This window comes from Thunnus maccoyii, chromosome 15, assembly GCF_910596095.1.
Source record: "Thunnus maccoyii chromosome 15, fThuMac1.1, whole genome shotgun sequence".
In the NCBI taxonomy this organism is placed as follows: Eukaryota; Metazoa; Chordata; class Actinopteri; order Scombriformes; family Scombridae; genus Thunnus; species Thunnus maccoyii.
Window position 1 is genome coordinate 14,477,071 of NC_056547.1, and position 19,976 is coordinate 14,497,046.

General features: G+C 39.1%; 1 protein-coding gene across 1 annotated transcript in view; it reads right to left on the reverse strand.

The window, feature by feature from the left end:
• csmd3b (CUB and Sushi multiple domains 3b) overlaps window positions 1-19,976 on the reverse strand; it is a 386,683-nt gene that overhangs the window by 121,961 nt on the left and 244,746 nt on the right. The window contains exons 11-13 of the mRNA XM_042434723.1: window positions 11,746-11,867; window positions 2,824-2,927; window positions 1,069-1,181 (exon numbers count right to left, since the gene is read on the reverse strand). Of these exons, the coding sequence (XP_042290657.1) occupies window positions 1,069-1,181; window positions 2,824-2,927; window positions 11,746-11,867 (339 nt within the window). The remainder of the gene's footprint in view (window positions 1-1,068; window positions 1,182-2,823; window positions 2,928-11,745; window positions 11,868-19,976) is intronic.

The following is a 19,976-nucleotide window of genomic DNA, read 5'->3' on the forward strand; positions in this document are numbered from 1 at the left end:
TACTAGGGACAAGGTCGCCTGGGTACTGCCTGAATAACTGAGAGTGGTTCAACTCTAGTCTTTCAGACTAGATGTGGCACTTCACTGAGTCAACACCAGCACTTTGATATGTAACTGTTGTGTCCTTGATTGATCAAGTTTGTATTTGTCAATAAATTTCTTTGCTTAAGACATCCATATCTCCTGGGGTTTCAACATTTACGAGTTAACCAGTTCTCAGTATTTTTATTCACAAATTGACAATGTCGGCAGGATCCCAAGAGAACAATGACTGGTAAGTGCAAAGTTTTTTATTTTTTTTATTTTGCCTTGCCAAGTCTGTGTTTGATGGGATAAAAAGGACTGTGTATTTTCTGCAGCGGTGGAAGAAGTATTCAAATCCTTTACTTAAGTAAAAGTACCTATACAGCAATGTAAAAATACTCCATTACAAGTAAACGTCCTGCATGAAAAATCCTAGTCGACTGAAAGTACATAAGTATTGAGTTTCTCCTCATTTCCTGAGATTCTTGAGAGTCAGCTGCTTTAAAGGCCGTATAATTAGGCATCCTGACTCTCTTGGTGAGGGGCAATGTGTTTACTTCTTGATTTATTTTAGTGATAAAACCATGGAAATATTTATATGCAGCATACTTTTCTGATAAAGTGAATGAAATGTTAAGTAGAAAACTAGCAAAAGAGAGAAGAGTAAAAAATCAGTGGACTGACTTAGTAAAGTCAGTTCACAGCAATATCTAGCCACTATAAGCTACTAGTCATACCAGGAGGTGGCAAAACTCTTGAGTGTGCTGAAGTGGAGCAAGGCTGGGTTTTACTGCTAGTGAATTCAACTTTTCATTTGTAAGAGGAGCATTGCCTTATTTCTTATTTAAAAGTCACAGGTAAGGTACAGTGGATTGCACCATGTGGAAGATGTTCCTTAGTCTATAAACACAGAGTTAAGATAAAATTTACTAAAAAACTTCATCACCTATTTTTTTAAGTTTGATTTTTTTCACAGCCCCTTCACACACAAATAATCCCCTCACTCTCCTCTCTCTTTTTCTCACACACAAAGACATTACTCACCTTTATAGTTGATCTTAAATCCTATAGATCCGACACTCTCATCTGACTGTAGGTGAAGCCACATCTGGTGGGTCATACTGACTATCAGGTCAGGAACAAAGCTACCTGATAGGCTGGAACACAAACAACATTACTATTAAATTATTGTGTAAAAGTGTAATTGTCATCACTGCAATCATGGCCATAATCAAATTCTCAAGTGCTGTTCTGAATGTGAACAAATCACTAGAGCAAACTGTGCTGGAATTGAATGCTTTAGTTTAGCTTTGCTTTGATTTTGCAGAATGCTGCCCCAGGAAAGCAAATTGCTCAGAGTACACTCACATTATCTGGCCTTTTTCTTTTGAGAATGCCAGCGCCTTTCACACATGAAAGTTAACAGTGACCGTCTGCGAAGTGAATTGAAATCATCTGCTTTGTAAAGGCTCTGCATCTGTTATCCTTTTGGGCACTGTAGAGCATTTTCAAAATTCAAGAACAGTTCATCTTTTTAAGTGGGGCACACATAATGCAGACTGCTGTTTTTACAATGTGACTAATTGCAACAAAGAAGATGGAGAGTTTGAAGCTGTGTTGGCAGCTGACGGCTTACATCAAGAACCGGAGTGAAAATGATACTAGAAGACAACTCGGTAGTAGTTTTTACTCTGATCACTTAGATCTGATATGTTAGTTGTTTTGTGAAGCATTTGAGATACTGACAATAGTCCTGATGCTCACGAGGGAACCTGGCAATTATAACAAGCACATTTTCCGAATGTTATTACTTTTATATTTCAGGAGTTTATCTCATAACATTACTTTGGTGAAGGTGTTTTGTTGCCATCATCTGCCTGTTATAATAGAACATGCTCCCTATGTATTCACTCAACAAAGCTCCACGCCGACAACTGCACAACAGAGCAAATTCGAGGTCGTCATTATCAGTGGGTACATAGCAAACTGTGTGGGGATAGAGGTACGGCATGAATGCATGATTTTCAAGCATGGAGGGAGCTTTGAGTATGTTTTAACTAACTAAATACCTGTTTTTAATTAGATGAGCACTGAGAGTTTATTATATACTAGCTCATGCTTGATTTCATGCCCCATTTCAAAAATGAGCAAAGCGCTGGTTCATTGTGATATTTATATATATACTGTTTATATAACCGCATGGAGAAATAATACAAGCAGCAGAACGCTGCTAGGCTGTAGTAAGTGCAAGGACATTAAAACAGGGTAATGACAATAAAGTATAAGATAAAAAGATGTATAATTTTACAACGTGTGGAATGCTGTTATTAGCCTACTAGCCACACTAGCTCCCCGCAGTTTATGCTTACATTTTTGCTTTCATGTCCCACCTGCTTTTAGCTGCAACATGAGTAGATTTTGCCATCCAAAAATCCAGTCTGACCTCACTTTAAGGCTCGAATTATAATTTCAAAATGTCAGTGAAAATGACTTTCCTCTGGAGACTCGACAAGCAGATACTGTACTATTCTGTGTGACAACCATCGCCACTCATGTTGGTGTTCTTAGAGATTTGATACATTGTATGATATCTCTGATTCACAGATGAATATTATAGTAAAGTCATGTTTATATATTTATGAAGCTCAAAATCACAAGTTTGTCTCAGCAATCTTGACATACTATAAAACATTCCACACCCTTTATCTTTACACTCTAGTTTTGGATAAGGAAAAACTACACAAAAATTCTCTCACTTGAAATAAAGGGAGGTGTATTAAAGGATAATGTCATACTTACACTTGGAGTATAGTTGTAGGATCTCCCACCTCCCCTCCATCTCCTATCGTCAAAGTATCATAGGCTATCTCCAAGTCAAACTCTTCAAAGTTGATCTGGATTACCTAAAGTTCACACACGAAAAGACAAATACAAACATCAGTATCATCAAGTCAAATTATTAACTCAACCCAATCAAAGTTGATTTGGAACTGACATTTAGATTTAGGGTCACAAAAGTCTGGGCTACTACAACAACAGCCACAACATATGTCTTCAAGATGCAGATCTTTAAAACAGACCGACATATAGCTGTTAAACACATTGAATTAATGCATCACACATTGTGGTATGATTTCATTTAGTGTAGCAAGAAGAACAAGAAAGAGATAAAGAACACCTCCTGTGCTGCACTGGACACTGTGATAATCAGCACACAGCTCAAAACTCTCATCAGGAATTATTAAACCAACACTTTCTGTTTCATCTAAGACCAGTGAGAAACACATTTGGCAGAGGAGAAGAGAGAAAAGGAGAGGGCAGGGGAGGAAAGAAGAGGGAAAGAAAGGAGGAGGGAGACAGAAAAGGGGACTGGATAGAGAGAAGGAAAGAGATGGAGGCAGATGGAAGAGGGGAGGAGAGAGGAGGAGGAGGCAACAGAGAGGAATGGGGGAGGTGATAGTGAGCACATCTTTGATGCTAGCAATGTAGAGTGTTAGAATATTTATATTATAATATAACTAGAATTCTGACTTGACCCTTAGGGGAAGATTGAAACCTCACTCTGCCTACCCTCCCTCCTCTTCCTCTCCCCTTGTGAGGAATTTTCAGACTTCCAGATTCAATGTTCTGCTGGAGGACTTCAAAAACATCATACAGGTCTGGGTTTCCTGTATGCTGGTGTGTTAACAGCGCGCATGTTTACGTGCATATCAGTAACTTCTTATTTTTGAACATCTGCTTTTGTGTTCTGTATTTAAACATTCTGTTTGAGTCAGACATCATGAATATAGTTTGTTTTTTTTCTCCTTCAGTATCTGCAACTTGAACACCTGGGGACATGATATCATTATGTTTAAGTATAAACAGCGTATCCTCACTATGACGTAAACCATTGGATCGATGAAGAAAAAGAGAACAAACAGAACTTACAAAAACAGTAGCCATGCCTTTCAACTCACCTGCTGTTTTACTGTTTTATCTTTAGCAGTGTCACCTGATTTGCATTTGTTCATGGGGTAAATTTTCATCTCTTTCACACCCAGGAGCTCAATGATTTCCTGAATTTACATGTGAGAGCACTTAGTCTGACATTAGTTCTACATGAGATAAATTCAACAACTGATATAGCCACGGCAAAAAACAGTTAAGCAAGCCGGAGAGCACCAACACAACAATCACCTGAGGAGTTAAACGAGGGGGGCTGCAGAGATGAAGCAGTCATCGCTCATTGCTCACAATGCTGACTCAGCATATAAGGCAGCAGATTGGATTAAAGCATTACCTACAAACCTGCTAAACTCTCACATGAAGACACACTCACTCACACAGAAAAGTACGGCTTTGTGGAGGTTAATGACCAGAAGGTCGTTGGTTCAATCCCCGGACCGGCAGGATAAATCTGCGTGGGATAAGTGAAAAAGCAGCACTTGCTCTTCCCTCATTACCACTACTGAGGTGCCCTTGAGCAGGACCCTTAACCCTAACTGCTCCAGTGGAGCTGCTCAGTGGCTGGCAGCTCATTTAGTTTTCCTGGTGGGGCTACCATAGGATGAATGGCAAACAAAAAGATGATTTACAGTAAATAGCACACTTCATGTGCCCCTTGTTTAACTATGCAGTTTTGAATGGGAATTTGGCCGAACGGGTAAGTTTATCTTCTTATTCACATGAACTACCAGTAAACAAGATGCTGCAGGGCCTGTTCTTTTCATGTAACACGTTCAATAACAAGTTTAGTTTCAAAGAGTCAAACAAGTGCCTTTAGGATGTAACGCTTAAACTTCTCACCAAATTTAACCTTCTAGGTTCATCTAAACTCTAATTCGAAAGAAAAATATACGTATTTCTATGTTTTACATGCCACAAAACCAAGCCCTCTGGACATGCACATGCTTCAGTGTAGTTTAATGCATGTAGTTTTTACAGCATTGTTGCATATATACGTGTGTAACTGCAAACCGAATTGTATTTTTTAGGCTTCAAGTCTATTTTCCTCTGTTTAAGTGTGTAACTACAGTAACTGTGTATTGGGCTTAAAGCACTTCTAAAACCCGGGTTACCTATACTCAACACTGTACCTGAACGCATCCAGTGTAGACACACAAACAGAGGACTTGCTGCTGCTGCTGCTCCTCTGATAAACGTGCTGCTCACATTACACTTTCTGTGTAGACACGGTGTAAGAAACATATCAGGTGTCCTAAATTGGCAGAAGCTCTGTGTCTACAGATGCCTCTCATTTAAGTGTCTGAAAAGATCAACTTTGTTTAACCTTTTCTAAAAAAGGTTGGTGTTATTTGGCTTACATTTGAACATAAAGTGGGGAGTATTTACTCAAAAAAACGTTTTTGCAAAGAAGATGAAAAATAAACTCTGGCCTACAACATGATGAAATGAAAAATAATTTTGCTGAATAAATAAAATGAGAGGGGAGCAGAAATTGAGTGAGTTACACGTACTGTAATGTGAACTGTTAGTGATTTAATTAGTTGGCTAGGAAATAGAAAGCATTCACCATGTGGCGTATAAAGACAGAGTGAGGCCTGAGTGTCGGGATGATGGAAACTGGACTATTTATCTCCTTGTCTGCGTCCTTTATACAACACTCTAATGCCACATCAGCACTGTTCACACGGCATTAAACCTAGCTAGAATATCTCTACATTACACTGTGCCCATGTGGCTGATGCATGTGTGTGTCTACTGTATGAATATGAACACTGTGCTGAACTCAACTTAGATTGGAGCCTCATTACTGACAATGTGTGGATAAGTTTTTGTGTGCGTTCTGTATTTCTTTTAATGTAGTATGCGTGCATGTGTGTGTGTGTGTGTGTGTGTGTGTGTGGGTGTATGCACAATAGATGAAACTGAACACTACATATTTCTCCTCTCCTCTAATTGGTTGCTGTTCATGCAGACATCCATCTCTCTCTCTCTCTGTAGTTCTCCTGCCTCTCTCTATCTTTCTCTCTCGCTGTCATCTTCTCTGTCTCTCTCTTTCTAATTGGCTGCTGCAGTCCCTCTTTCCATCCATCTATGGCTTCTAGCCAATGAGGCGATAGAATTGGATTTCTGCTTGATAAAGCACTTCCTTTGGTTGTTGTGGAGACAATGAGGTTGGAGGAGGCACCTCCCAACCCATACCATAATAAGATCTAGGAATACCTTGAACATACAGCTACTGTAGGAATATCTGAAACACCTGGCAAGCGACACAGTCAGTGATGTAAAGCGGGCACAGACAGGGCCGCGGAATAATAGATTGTCTGTGACAGTATTACAGTAAACCCTCTGCCACCGGCTCCCCTTGAACGTGCCTCCGTCTAGATAGTATAAATTGTGCCGTTGTGGGAAAAGCTTGGCTTTAGCTGATGAAGACTGATGACTTGAGCCCGTTGCAACTTACTGTTTTTCCATTACTTCTGTTTCATTTAGTTGAATCCACCAGGTGCCCCTTTTTTACATAACATCTCTGGACAGGAAACAGTTTACTGTTGCTATGCATCACAGTGTTCTTTTACTTAATTTTGAACCTGAGTCCTAAATAAAAGCTATACTGTTTACGCTGTCAAGAAGATGCAGAAGCACGCCATTGTAATGACTAACAGTATAAAGAAGCTGGCGCTGTGCATGCAGACTGATTTCTGTCTTGTGATTTCTCCTTTGTGTCTTGCACATGCACATTGGATTTCTGTAGGTCTACAGGGCATTAATGAATTCAATGCCTGTAAGTTAAACACAGAAAGACCAACCAAGAGTGTACCATTCCCCTCTTACGGAATGCCCTTTTGTTGCCTTCCATTTTTCATGGTGGTGTTGAATATTCAACATGGCAGCAGTGCAGTAGTCAAGGTGTTTCCGTGGGTTATGCATTTCACTGTGCATGCAAATGCTTATGATGTGACGCAAAGCCAGTTAATACTTAATGCTGTCCCTTTATTAAAGAGGACATGATCTAGCAGCTGAACGTGCAAGCTGTGTGTCTAGTTGCATTAGCAAACTAAAAAAAAATGCTGGACACATACATTTCACACAAAGTTGCCACAATCTTATCTTACATCTTATGCATCATAAACAGATGATGGTGATTGGTTTGAGGTGGCTGATACCACAGGAGATGGGAATATCACAGAAGCAAATGAAAAAACTAAATGAAGGGGAAGTGATGAGAATAGTACAGTAAGAGAAGAGAAGAGAAGAGAAGAGAAGAGAAGAGAAGAGAAGAGAAGAGAAGAGAAGAGAAGAGAAGAGAAGAGAAGAGAAGAGATTAGAAGAGAAGAGAAGAAAAAGTAAAGTTTAGTAATGGCCATCTCATCCTGCCATCCTCAAGGTTAAATGAGAACAGGAGAGAATGAATTGGCTCTAAAGGCTCATTCTGCCCAAACTAAATGAAGCAATAACATCAGAGAGCTATAGAACCCCATTAACACTTAACCTGAGAAAGAAGAAGCAGAGGGGTGCGCAGACAGAGAGGAATAGGGGGACAGAGATGGAGAGAAACAAAGAGAAGAGAGGGTGAGCGAAATAAACCCTGTGTCTCTTTACCTTCAGAGTATAAGAGGGAGATTGTGAGAAATGTAGAATGTGTGAGAATGTCTGCAATGGAGAGACTGATACGAGTGTAAAAGTGAAAAACAGATTTTTCCCCTCAAGAGCCCTCCTCCTCCATCCCAGTATTCTCTCTTTCTCCATAGTAATTTGATGGTTTCAGGCTGAGCTCTTTAATGAAGAATCTGGGTAATTCTGAGGACAGAGCCTCTGGGAGAGAAGGAGGAGGGATGGGCAGTGTAAAAAAAAAAGAGAGAAAAAGATGAGACAGGGAGAATGAGAGAAAGGGAGTAAAGTATGAAATGGGGAGAGACGTGTACAAGCACTAGAAACAGCTAGTGGGAGAGGCAGGATCAGTTGAGATTATTCCCTTACTATGAAAGTGTTGTGGTGCTTGCATCATCACCCTCTTCCTCCTCTTTAGCCTCAGATTTGCCACCTATCCCTGGTCTCATTGTGTGTTTTTGAATAATACACATACTAAAATGCCTCCACTCTTATTGCCTTCCCTCCTCAGGAGATAGACTGACCACTCACCTGCCCGTTAAACTGGTCCTCATTCACTCATCAGCCTCCTAATTGAGGACAGCTTTTTACTGCCAGTAAGCCAGATCGTCAATGCTGCCGCTCTGTTCTATAGCCATTCTTGCCTGTTATCTCTTGTCCACCTGCCAATTCCCCACTGTTTGTTTGCTTCTGCCACCTGCAGAACATAAGCCTGCTATATTGACCCTTTACTCCACTAGATGGGTCTCTGAATCTGCATTTTTCTGTAGCCACCAATCACCAATAGGCTTGCTAACAGCCAGTTAGCAAAGTCATTAGGTCTTTAGCTAGGCTTCATTGCTACTGAGACAAGTTCACACAGTTAATTCAAAAACGTATTTGTACGTATGTAACGTACATCTGCCTGAAGAGGTTAAATATAAGTGAATGGTGAATCACAATAGCTTCTTCCATTTTGGACTACCTCAGAGGTCAACACTGTCAAGATGGCTTGCAATGAGCAATGGCGCAAATTCACCAAATCAAATTTCATCAAAGTTGAACTTGATGTGAAAAACTTGCATGGATTTACTTTGCCCCTGACAGTGAATATGGTGGCTCATTAAATTAATTACAGTGGAATTGCTGTAATTAGTGTCTGCCGGGGCGAAGTAAATCTGTTAAAAATTTTTGCTGTTTTAAATGCTGGTGTGACCAGGCCTTGGCTGAGTCAATATGGTTATAATTGGCCATTTATGTGATTTATTTTCCGATACATTAAAAAGCCTTTAAAATCTTGCCGTCTTTAATTCAAGAAATGCAGCCGGAAATGTATGATAGACCCAATCTTCTTGGAATAACTTAAATGTTCTGTCTACTGGGTTGTGTCCTTTAAATCATAATGCGTGTCAGCATAATATTTCGAAACTTTAAAAAAATAACATTTTCGGAAAAGTATTTCTTTAAATTGATTGATTAATGTCATTGGCTTTACATACTTCAAAGCATCTTTCTTTTACTTGTTGCCAAAAAAATCTACTGGGAAGCAATGACACTTATCTGATGGGAGTGTGACAAGTCTGACAGTGCCGAAGATACTAATCCATGAGAAAGATGTAGATTTACATATTGAGGTTTGCATTTGTACATGGTATGGCTAGAATTAATGCTTTAGCATGTGCCTCTTGTGGGTGTTCCATATGAATATCACAACTTGCACAAAGACATATGAAAACTTGATAGCAACGGGAGATGATTCGGGGTGAAATTAAAGGATCTGTCACTGTTTGTCATGCTCATCCCTTTCTCTTGCTTTGTATCTTCATCTGCCTCTTTAAATGGGATTATATTTATAAGATTTTCTCCATTCTTCTGTCTTACACAACTTTTTTTTTTTATATGTGTCTAACTGACAAATGTGATGACAGCTCCCCACGAAGCCCCAAGACCTGCAGGTCGAGTGAGCTGGAAAATGTTTGATGTAGAGCTCTTTGAGCAGATCTGACCCCTGAAGCCTGAGTATCCAATCTGACCACAACCTAGTCAACCTCAGCTGCAGAGTGGATTTAACTTTAAATTGATACACTCCTGGTCTGTGCAACATCTTGACTGAGCAACATTTAATGCATCTGTACTTAAGAGATCAAGACACAACAACTTACCTGCTATGATGTGGCTTAATCATGCTTAAGATGCCTGTTATTTTTCAAACGTTGTATTTTTGCCAGAAGCTATCCATGCTGATTTACTACTTCCTCTTTTGTTAACACTGAAATTCACCATAGTCTTTCTTTTTTTAAAAAACCTGTTTGTACCATCTTTATTTGAATTTCTGCCACTGAGAATATCAATAATTCCCGTAGTTTCAAGAGGTAAATGTAAGACTGAATGTAAGTGAATTTTTATTGTTATTCAAAGCAGAGTATTTTTAAATGTCTTAAAATATGTCTGTAGGGGATCCTTAAAAGTGACATTTAAGAGTTGATTTCATGTCAGCTGGAGTTTGGGTCTGTTTTTGTTCTTTTTTTGAAGATTATTTTTGTTGCATTTTTCCTTTAAATGGATATTATACTGTCTAGCAGCAGACAGGAAATTTTGGAAGAGAGAGAAGAGTATAACATGCAACAGAGGTCCACAGAGATTGCAGTTTATGTGGTACATGCGCATGACATTTATGATGTAGTGTGATAAAAGACATACATATAATTCAGTATGGTGCATGACATGTACATGATATAGTGTGGAGCATTACAGCATATGATAAGGTGAAATCCTTTAAGATAAACAGCTATAAAAATCACTTGATGTGGCTTCAGTTGAACTGCACATCATTACTGTTGGGGTGTTTGGCAATATCCATAATCATACATAATACATACACATTCACTTTCAACTTCTTTTACACACACGTGCACGCACACATACACAGCAGGGTGCAGAAGGGCATTAGTACTGTAGCCTTCAGCAGTCACATACACATTGTAGCCTTCAACAGAGAATGTATTGCTCTAGGCCATAAACTAGAGGCCTTGGGCACTGACAGAGAGTTGTGTGTGAGGGTATAAGAGAGAAAGAGAAACAAAGGTTTTGAGCAAGAGCAGAGTGACAAAATGTGTGTGTCTTAAAAAGGGTGTATAGTGTGTATGTGAGCACACACGTGTGTACGTGTGAGTGCGTATGTGCTCACATATGTGTATGTGCGTCCCTATGGTGCTGACGCAGGTGTTGCCATTGACGACAGAGCGGTCACCACAGTGACCCTGAGTGGAATAAGGATGTGTCTCCTGCATACCAATCAGATTTCTCCTGGGACATAAAGCGACCAATCATACCAATCCATCTAACCTCTGGCCTATCGTGTGCCCCTTTGCAGGATTAACCAATCACACAGAATTAGACACTGATATGCTCTGACTGGCATATAATTTAAAGTGCACTCCAACATAACATTATTATCAAGTGGCATTTCAATTATGTAAAAATGCAGCTAAACTAACTTTGTAAATGCCTGTAAGAACTTTATAAATTCAAATAAATAAATAATTCAAATGGAGCAAAGCCTGTGAGCTGGTTCAGGCAGACAACTCCAGCTGCACTGCCACACTCAAATATGACATACTCTGCTCACTGCAACATACTGTATATCCAACACTTTAAGATGACATTCACTCCCCAGTCTTGCTCTGCCAATGCCGCTGTTGCTTATTTAACATTTCTTAAGCCCCATTTCTATCCCATCATTTACCCGAGGGCATTAAGTTCTCCTGAGGGGGAAGAACTTTTGCAAAATGCTGCAAAGTCGTTACTTTACAAACTACATCTATGTACATATTTTTTCATGGGTATGGCAGGAGTGTATCAGTGTGTGTGCAACCCGTACACACACATAGATACAGACACAGATGCACATACAGTATCTTAGACCTGTAACATACAAACAAATTGTAGAGCATGAAACACCATGTGCCAGATTACTCCAGATGCACCCAAAGTGTTCACTTTTAGTCTGTCCAGTGAGTATATCTCAGATATTACCTATTTTAAAGCTTTGTTTAACAATTAAAGTAATATTTGGCCAGTGGATGACCTGTCTATCTTGACACTGGGCAATGTTTTAAAGCAATATACAGAAATGGTCATGTTTCACTGAGAGAAACAAAGAGGGAGTGAGAGAAAGAGACTTACCTTATTAGGATTTGAAGCTGTAATTATCCACACACACTGAGCATTGCTCTCATATTGAATTGGGAAGTTAGGAGACGTAAAGGTTCCTGACGGCCCTTGAAGATTACTGCCACATGTCTTCACTGTGAACGAGAAAAAAAAACAACACATAATATAATCGTTATTAGTAGCAACTGCAGAATTAGTAGTGGTATTAGCAATAGCAGTTGTACACTGTTGAGTCTCTGCACTACAATAGAGAGAATTGCCTTCATAATTAAATCATTTAGGTGATGCTTAGCCGGAGATTCTCAGAATAAATCCAGCAACAAAATATTGCATTTGTGGGTCACAGCAGTGGTGCAGCTGCAATTAAAAGAGACATAGATACAATGCTAATAGCTACACAAGAAAGGGTGTGATGGCAGGAGAGAAGAGAAGAGTCAAGTGCAGACAAGACCAGAAGAGGAACAGAAGGTCAGATAGATGTTATTGATACTGTCAGCGACATCTCCCTGGATAGTGGTACTTAATTGGAAGCTATTGGCTGTGAAATACCACAGGATTAGCTAGAGTTGCAGTATTGACTGATAGAGACACTCACCAGCAATTTACTCTCAAAATCTATTGAAAGTCAACAACTTCCAACCACTAGCTGGGTAGTAATTACATTCTATCTTAAAAAGATCTGAAGCATCTACAGCTCAGCATGGGACAACACACGTCTTACATTATGTACACAGTGTGAGAATTCAATGGCATTTGTCTACTTGTGCAATGAAGCTTCTGTATATTTGGTTTACTAGTGATGTAAACGTGTAAAACTAGGTGGTCTGAGTGGAGATTTACAAATGAAGAGTAAGGTAAAAACCTACATAATCCCACTCATTTACACATCTCTATACACATTCATGACAGCATATTACTATATGTCAACACTTGGGTTTAAAAAGTCATACAAACTTACAAGCACTAACTGTGAAGCTACAGTCAGTGGGGTGTTGAAAATGACACATGCTAGTTGTTCGATAAACCAACTAAGCCTTTATTAGGCTGTGTGTTCTGACTGGATGTGATAGAGAACCTGCTTGTCTGTCCTTGGGTCGTCCTGTTAGAGTTGGGAGGTAATTTTCTGGTTGGTTTGAAGCAGCCTTTGTTCCTTAATTAGTTTGTTCAGTGGTAGGCCGCAGGAACACGTACAGTTAACAGCCACACAAACACACACACACACACACACACACACACACACACACACACACACACACACACACACATACACACACACACAAAACAAAAGCACATAAGCATGAACGCTTACATGGTCTCATCTTCCAAACAGGCACATATGCACACGCTGTCACAGTGACACATTCTGCTCAGTCAAGAAACAAATAAACTTAACATGCAAAATAATAGACTTGCACGCACGCACAATTAGTGGTGTCACAGTGCAAACATGTAAGAGCACGCACAAGGACATCCAAATATAATTCATACATACTCAATACACACACTTACACACACACAATTCCCAAAAAAGCACTTCCGCTCACACAAACACACCGGCTGCTACTGTGACTTAGCGATCACGAAGAAGGCAAGGGACAAGTAAAAGACTCACACCAAAGGGTGTTTGTGTGTGTTTTTTGGAGTGTGTAATGGGGTGTGTCAGTGAAGTGCTGTAAAGACAGTGTCAGAACAAGTACAAGACCCCTACGAGACAACCTATATCTCCCTTGTCTGTCGCTCTTTCTGTGTCAGTGTTTCCCTGTCTCTCTGTCTGCTGGATCACTGCCTGAGTTCCCCCTGACTGAACCCCAGTTGATGCTTGTTTCTCTAATTCTCAATGCATCTTCAGTTGACCTTCTCTTGTGCTCAGCTCACTGCAATTTATACACTGATAGAAACATAGAGATGAAGTGTGTGTGTGTGTGTGTTTGTGTGTGTGTGTGTGTGCGCGCTTGAGCTGCACGTGAGAAATGATTTATCTGCATGTCTTAAAGTGTGTGCGTGTCTTTGTAACTGTGTGCGTTGACAGCTCAATCAGCGTGGACTGAACGGATGGCCGGCCCATCACCGTGCCAACAGCAGAATGGGCATGGTGTTGCTATAGCGATAGCGCGGAGAGAGTTATCACCAGTATTACCAGAGGAGCTAACATCCCATAATTTATATTAAACTCCATCCGTCTCCTGGCCTGCGTCTGTCTCTCTCTCATTCTGTCTTACTCCCAGCGCCTTTTATTCACACTGTCTTGAACCCTCAATCAGCTGATGTCTGTAGTTCATGATTTACATTACACTCGATTATTTGCTCTCAGTGTCTGTTCATCTCTTTTTCTCTCTGCCTGTGTCACTTAGAGGTAGAGTGTAACTTCGCACATATACTCAAGTACCTTCTTTGGAGGTCCTAGTGTTTTACTTGCTGTTTCATATTTCTACTTCACTACATTTCACAGTTTAGTAGTGTGCTTTTACTCCACTACATTTATCTGACAGCTTTAGTTACAAGTAACATTTCAACATGCTGCAATAACAAAATACTACTTGCATCAAAATCAATAATCCAATCATATCATATACTATACACTGGCAGGCCACCTGTGCAATCTAATGCAATCCAATACAACAGTTCTACCATAAATTCTACATTTATGAAGCTTATACATTTTCAGATTTTGTTAAAAATGTCAGAAAGGAGATAATTCTACTTTATGTTTATTATTGAGGTCGTAGTGGGTAGTGCTGGTGCACTGGAGTGTATTATATTGAAAAGTGTTCCTAATATTTTGCCTCATGTATGTTCATGGAGTGCACAAAATATTAGGAACACTTTTCAATATAAATCACCCCCGAACACCAGCACCACTCACTACGACCTCAATAATATACATAAAATAGAATTATCACATTTCTGACAATATCAACAAAAACTGAAAATGCAGAAGCTTTGCAAAGTTACAATTTATGGCAGAGCTGTTGTGTTGGATTGCTTTAGATTGCACAGGTGTACATAATGAAGTGGCCGGAGACATTTATACATACATATTTAAACATTTTATACCACTCAAAGGTGTTTTTTTCTGCATAATGAGAACATTTAATACTTAAATTACATTCAGCTGACAATACCTCTGTACTTTCATTCAGAAGCAGAATTAAGTGATTAATTTAGCCACTGGAAAGAGCTATATACAGCACACAAACACTAACATATTATCATCTATCATGCTGTTAGTGCGAATGCATTAGCAAACAATATTAAACATCTAACTGACACAAAGTAACATTAGCATTCATTTGGAGTGTTTCTGGCTACCTGTTGAATCTAAGTCCAATATTCACTCTCCTTTTGGCTCTTGTTTGCTATTTGATGTTGGGCCGCTAGCATACAAAGGCTGTCTGGCTGAAAAACGTACCTGTCGCAGCTGGAAATGAGAGCAGATTTGTGAGATGGAAAACCAAAACAATGAGCTAAAAGATACTAAAAGGCTGTGAGGAGCTCAGTTGATTTATCACTAAAAGTGGTATCTTTCATATTACACACTGTCATATTGTGCAGCTCTGTGTAAGATTTTGAATGCAGGATTTCTACTTGTACTGGATTATTTTTACATGATCTCACTTTCAGCTTTGACTATGTGTCTCTCTCTGTATCTCTTCTGCTCCCTCTCATCATTATTTATACTGGCACACAGTATAGAGGGCTTGAAGCCAAAAGGGCCACACTATCATTGAAGCGATAATGAATTCTAGATCAAATTAAAATTTTTGATGAGGTCTATCTGGTAGCGATCTATTTGATAGTGCTGTGTGTGTGTGTGTGTGTGTGTGTGCACGCGCATGTGTGTTTATATATTCAGTTTTGAGTTTATATATTCAGATCAACTGGATTCCCCCAGGATTCTCTCTCTCTCTTTCTCTCACACACACACAAACACACACACACACACACACACACACAAACAAAAACTGTTGGGATGCACACCAACATTAAATGATGTTTCAGGCGAGGATCACATTGCCAAAGCCTATACTGTAGCTCCAATGCCTTTGCTCACAGTTTCCAAAGTTATGTTTTATGGCTTCAGAGCATAACTGTACCCCATAGGCACTGAAAAAGTTGCTGTGAGAATTTTTTTTTTTTTTTTTGAGTTTGAATTTTAAGGCTGCACAGTGTTTTGACTTGTTTCTCCGTTCTAGCACAGCAGCTTCCTTTGGTCTGATCTCTGCCTCGCACTCAAGGTCTATAACTCTGCTGCTTTCTCAGCAGGATGGCCTTTGTGGTTAGTGAGTCGTCTCCCCCAGTGGAGGGCTCAAGTTCAATCATCCATACAGCAATACCTGCTGAAGCATACTGTACCAAGGACACTTAACCCCTACCTGTTCCAGATTATCCACCTGACCCTGCACTCTCACCAGAGGCCATGAAGAGAACTGGGAAGTAAGGTAAATCAAATAGAAAATAAAATTGAATCATAAGGATGAGTTTTCAAAAGTACGGAACTTATGAACTGATTTGGAAATGGTATAATAATTGACAAACAATGTTCTCTTGGTTCAAACACATCTTTGGTCATAGAGATGGTTTGTAAGTTGACAAACTTTTTGGTGTACATTTACCATTACATTACTATTGGTTTGGCTCATTCCCTGTGTCACATAAACCTTCCAGCTGTCATTGAATAGACTGCAGTAATTTCTATGTTTATAAACTCAAAAAGCATTTAGATGGTGTGCTACAGGCCTTGGTGACGCTGTATATAAAACAGTCCATCACAAAATGCCTGCAAGCCAATTATTACGTTATTTTTAAAAATGATTATAATGGAAAATTTCTTCATCACAGGAACTTCATGATTGAAGTAAATTAATTATTAAAAGAACATCACCATAAAAGGAAAATTCTCATTAAAGTAACTTTGACAAGGATGATGTGTAACTAATTAGACAGGTAAGCGAAAATGAAAACCTGAAATCCTAATTTTGAAGAAAAGGATTAGAGAGCATCTGCTATTTTCCTGTTGATGACAAGAATACAAATATTATTTGTCAGGCTATCATCCTCATTTTTAGTTACAGTGGCCCCATGTCTGGAGTGGGGTTTTAGTTTTTTTTGTTTTTTTATGGAACCAACAACTCAAATTTAAGTTTGAGTAAACTTTGACCAAATCAGATTGTTGAAGTGAAAACTCTAAAGTATAAAGTAAATATGGTCACACTGAGGCTTAGATCGAGGTGTTGACTCAGATTAGAGATCAGAAGTTTCTGCAATAGAGGCCGAATGGCTGTTTTAACAGACTGCCTACAGGAGCAGATAGATTGACCAATGGACACAGAGAATGATTGATGACATCATTAAGCTGGCACACAGCGTTCCAATGGCCCTCGCTCTGGTTAGAGACACACACAACACAAAAGCACACATAAAGAGACAGTCACTCAGTGTGGTTGCTGTACAGTACCACTTGTGTTTCTTTTTCATTTTATTTCTTTCCTGTTTGAAGTCAACATATGTGCATGTGTGTGTGTGTGTGTGTGTGTGTGTATGACATATAGGGCTCATTCGTTGATTCAGTATATTCAGGCAGATCAACTGAACTCCCCTGGAGTTCACACACACACACACACACACACACACACAAAGGCAGAGAGAGAGTTGGCTCAGTGGCCTTGCCATCTGTCCATTAATCAAGATGCCACATGGACACTCTCTCTCTGTCTGTCTGTCTCTCCCTCCCTCTCTCTCTTTCTCTCCCTCTCTCTCATAAAGTGTTGTAGGCATGGACAGAAGGACATTGTGATTTGATGGCTACTTTTGTAGTTTATTTTTATTTAGTTTTGTAATTGTTTTATTGTATCTAATAAAGTGATTACCAATCTGTCCCTGTCTCCCTCTTTTAGTCTCTGTTTGTTTCTTTCTATTGGTTTACTGAAATGGCATAAAGGGCACATTTTCAAGATACATTCACTTTATTTTCTCTCTAATGTTCCAAAAGATGCATTTAGCTGTATTTAAGCATTTTGACATAAGTGACCCTTTAATAAGTCAGCTGGCTTGATGCTTCCTGACAGATTGCCTCTCTCTCAATGTTATTCATGAGTTTCCACTTTAGCTTTTGACTAGTCTGGATGTAAAGGTCAAATCTCAGCTGTGTTCAGCTAGACACAGCTTCTCTCTCATTCCATTTTTGTTCAATAGGATAACAAAGTAGGCGAAATAAGGACACAGTACTTAAGAGAACATAATGTTCTTATACTGAGTATCAAATTTACATGTAATGTAACACACTCATGGCTGACTCATGGCTGACTTCTCTATTGCATTAGCTTACCTGTTGAACTCTAACTGTATTTATTTTATTATTTATTCATAAATGTATCAATTCTATTATTTCAATGCAGGAGCAAAGTCAGTGGAGGTGCAAACAGAGGCACAATCCCATTTTCATTGGGATCAAGTACTGTACCAGTCAAAAATTTGGACACACTTTCCTATTCACATGAATAAGAAAGTGTGTCCAAACATTTGTAAACTTCTGTACATATGTTTGTGCTTGTACCTGCGATAATTTCATGGTTCCACATGAACATAAAGTGGATGAAATGGCACAGATCTTTTTGTTGGCCTACACATTTTGGCATGGAATTGCACTGGTATTTGTTTAATTCATTTAATCTTCTATCAAAATACATTCTCTGTCTTCTGTACTAGAGTGGTAAACCACTCAGGTTTCAAGTTTATACAGTGTTAATTATTTGGTGTATACCCTTTAGTAAATGGAAATATAGTCAACAAACAATGACATTAGAATTTTTTTTATACTACAACGTAAAAATCTTTCTGTGCAAAATCATTCATGATTTGCATGATGTGTGTGTAAATTCAAGGTTTTGGAGGTAATTTTGAGTGTATAATCAAAGGCTGTATAATCATCTCATGTTCTCTCCAAGAGGCCAGTTTATATGAGATATAAGATGAGCTTATGTGACCGGCCATTACTGAAGCCCACCATGACACCACCAGCTGATATTATAGTCCTCCTGCTGACAATGTAATCCTGCTTAAGCTCTGTTTCCAGATTGTGTTGCTTTAGCACAAACATTAGCTTGTGCGTCTTCTCACTAAAAACTGCTAAAATGAATTGGGCATATGTGCACTTGCAGTAGGTAAAATGAAGCCTGTTGTGTCACAGCACCAGAAAATCCCTACACTTCTTGATTGGACATGCCAACATGATGTCAATATTATATGCTGGTTTCTATGGATGATGGCCAATCACAGGTCAAGAGAGTAGTAAAATAAAACTATTACATTAATGATAAGAGTCAGCAACGTTTATTCTACTCATAGTCTATTAGCTTTAAACTAGCCTTTATCTCTTGCCTTTGAGGCATTTTATCTTCACAATTTCAATATTGGATTTTATATTTTGTCCCCAAGGGGAAACACGATTTTTGTGATTAGGTTTGAAAATAGACGAGTACTCTATATTCTACAATTTGCTCTTAAACTAAGCCACTGCCACCAAACATCCCATTTTAAGCTTTTAAGTTATATTTACAATGTTTACACTTGCATAGTATTGTGGTGTTTCTTTTCTGACAGGGGATCTTGGAATATAGCTCAAATGAAGCCTCCGCATCGTTGTCAAAAATATATTTTTCCAGTGTTTCATACATCTCGTCCTTTAAGCAACCTCAGTGTAGTTATTCTGGGATTTATGGGATTTCTGAAGGTGGAAGTCTTTCTGTTTCAACAAAGTGGGACAGAAACTTATTGCATAACAATGACAAACAATATGAGTGGTACAGAGAAATAAACAACAACATTATTGGTAGATTTGTCATGTTATCAACTGTGAACAATAAATATCATGAGTAGTTATTCCTACTGTTTACCTTCCATAGGTAGCGAAAATTGAGTTTATCCAGCTTGCCGCTTAGTGAACCATAGTGAACCGAGTAACAGTGCCCTCCATTGTGAGATGCTTAAAATAAAAGATCAACGAGTACAGAATCACTAGTTACTTAGCAACAACCATGTCAAAGGATGGTGCACTTGTCATGGCTTTGTCTAAAAGTTGCTCACTGAACAGTTGTTCGAGCTGGGAATACAGGCGACTGCGTTTTAAATTCAAAAGAGCTTTAACAATGCACACCTGCTACTCAGAAGTTAGGTAGCTTGGTGAAAATGTCTCAAACTGCCCACATACTTTTCCTTCAAAGATCCCTGCTGACTGTTTTCCAGTG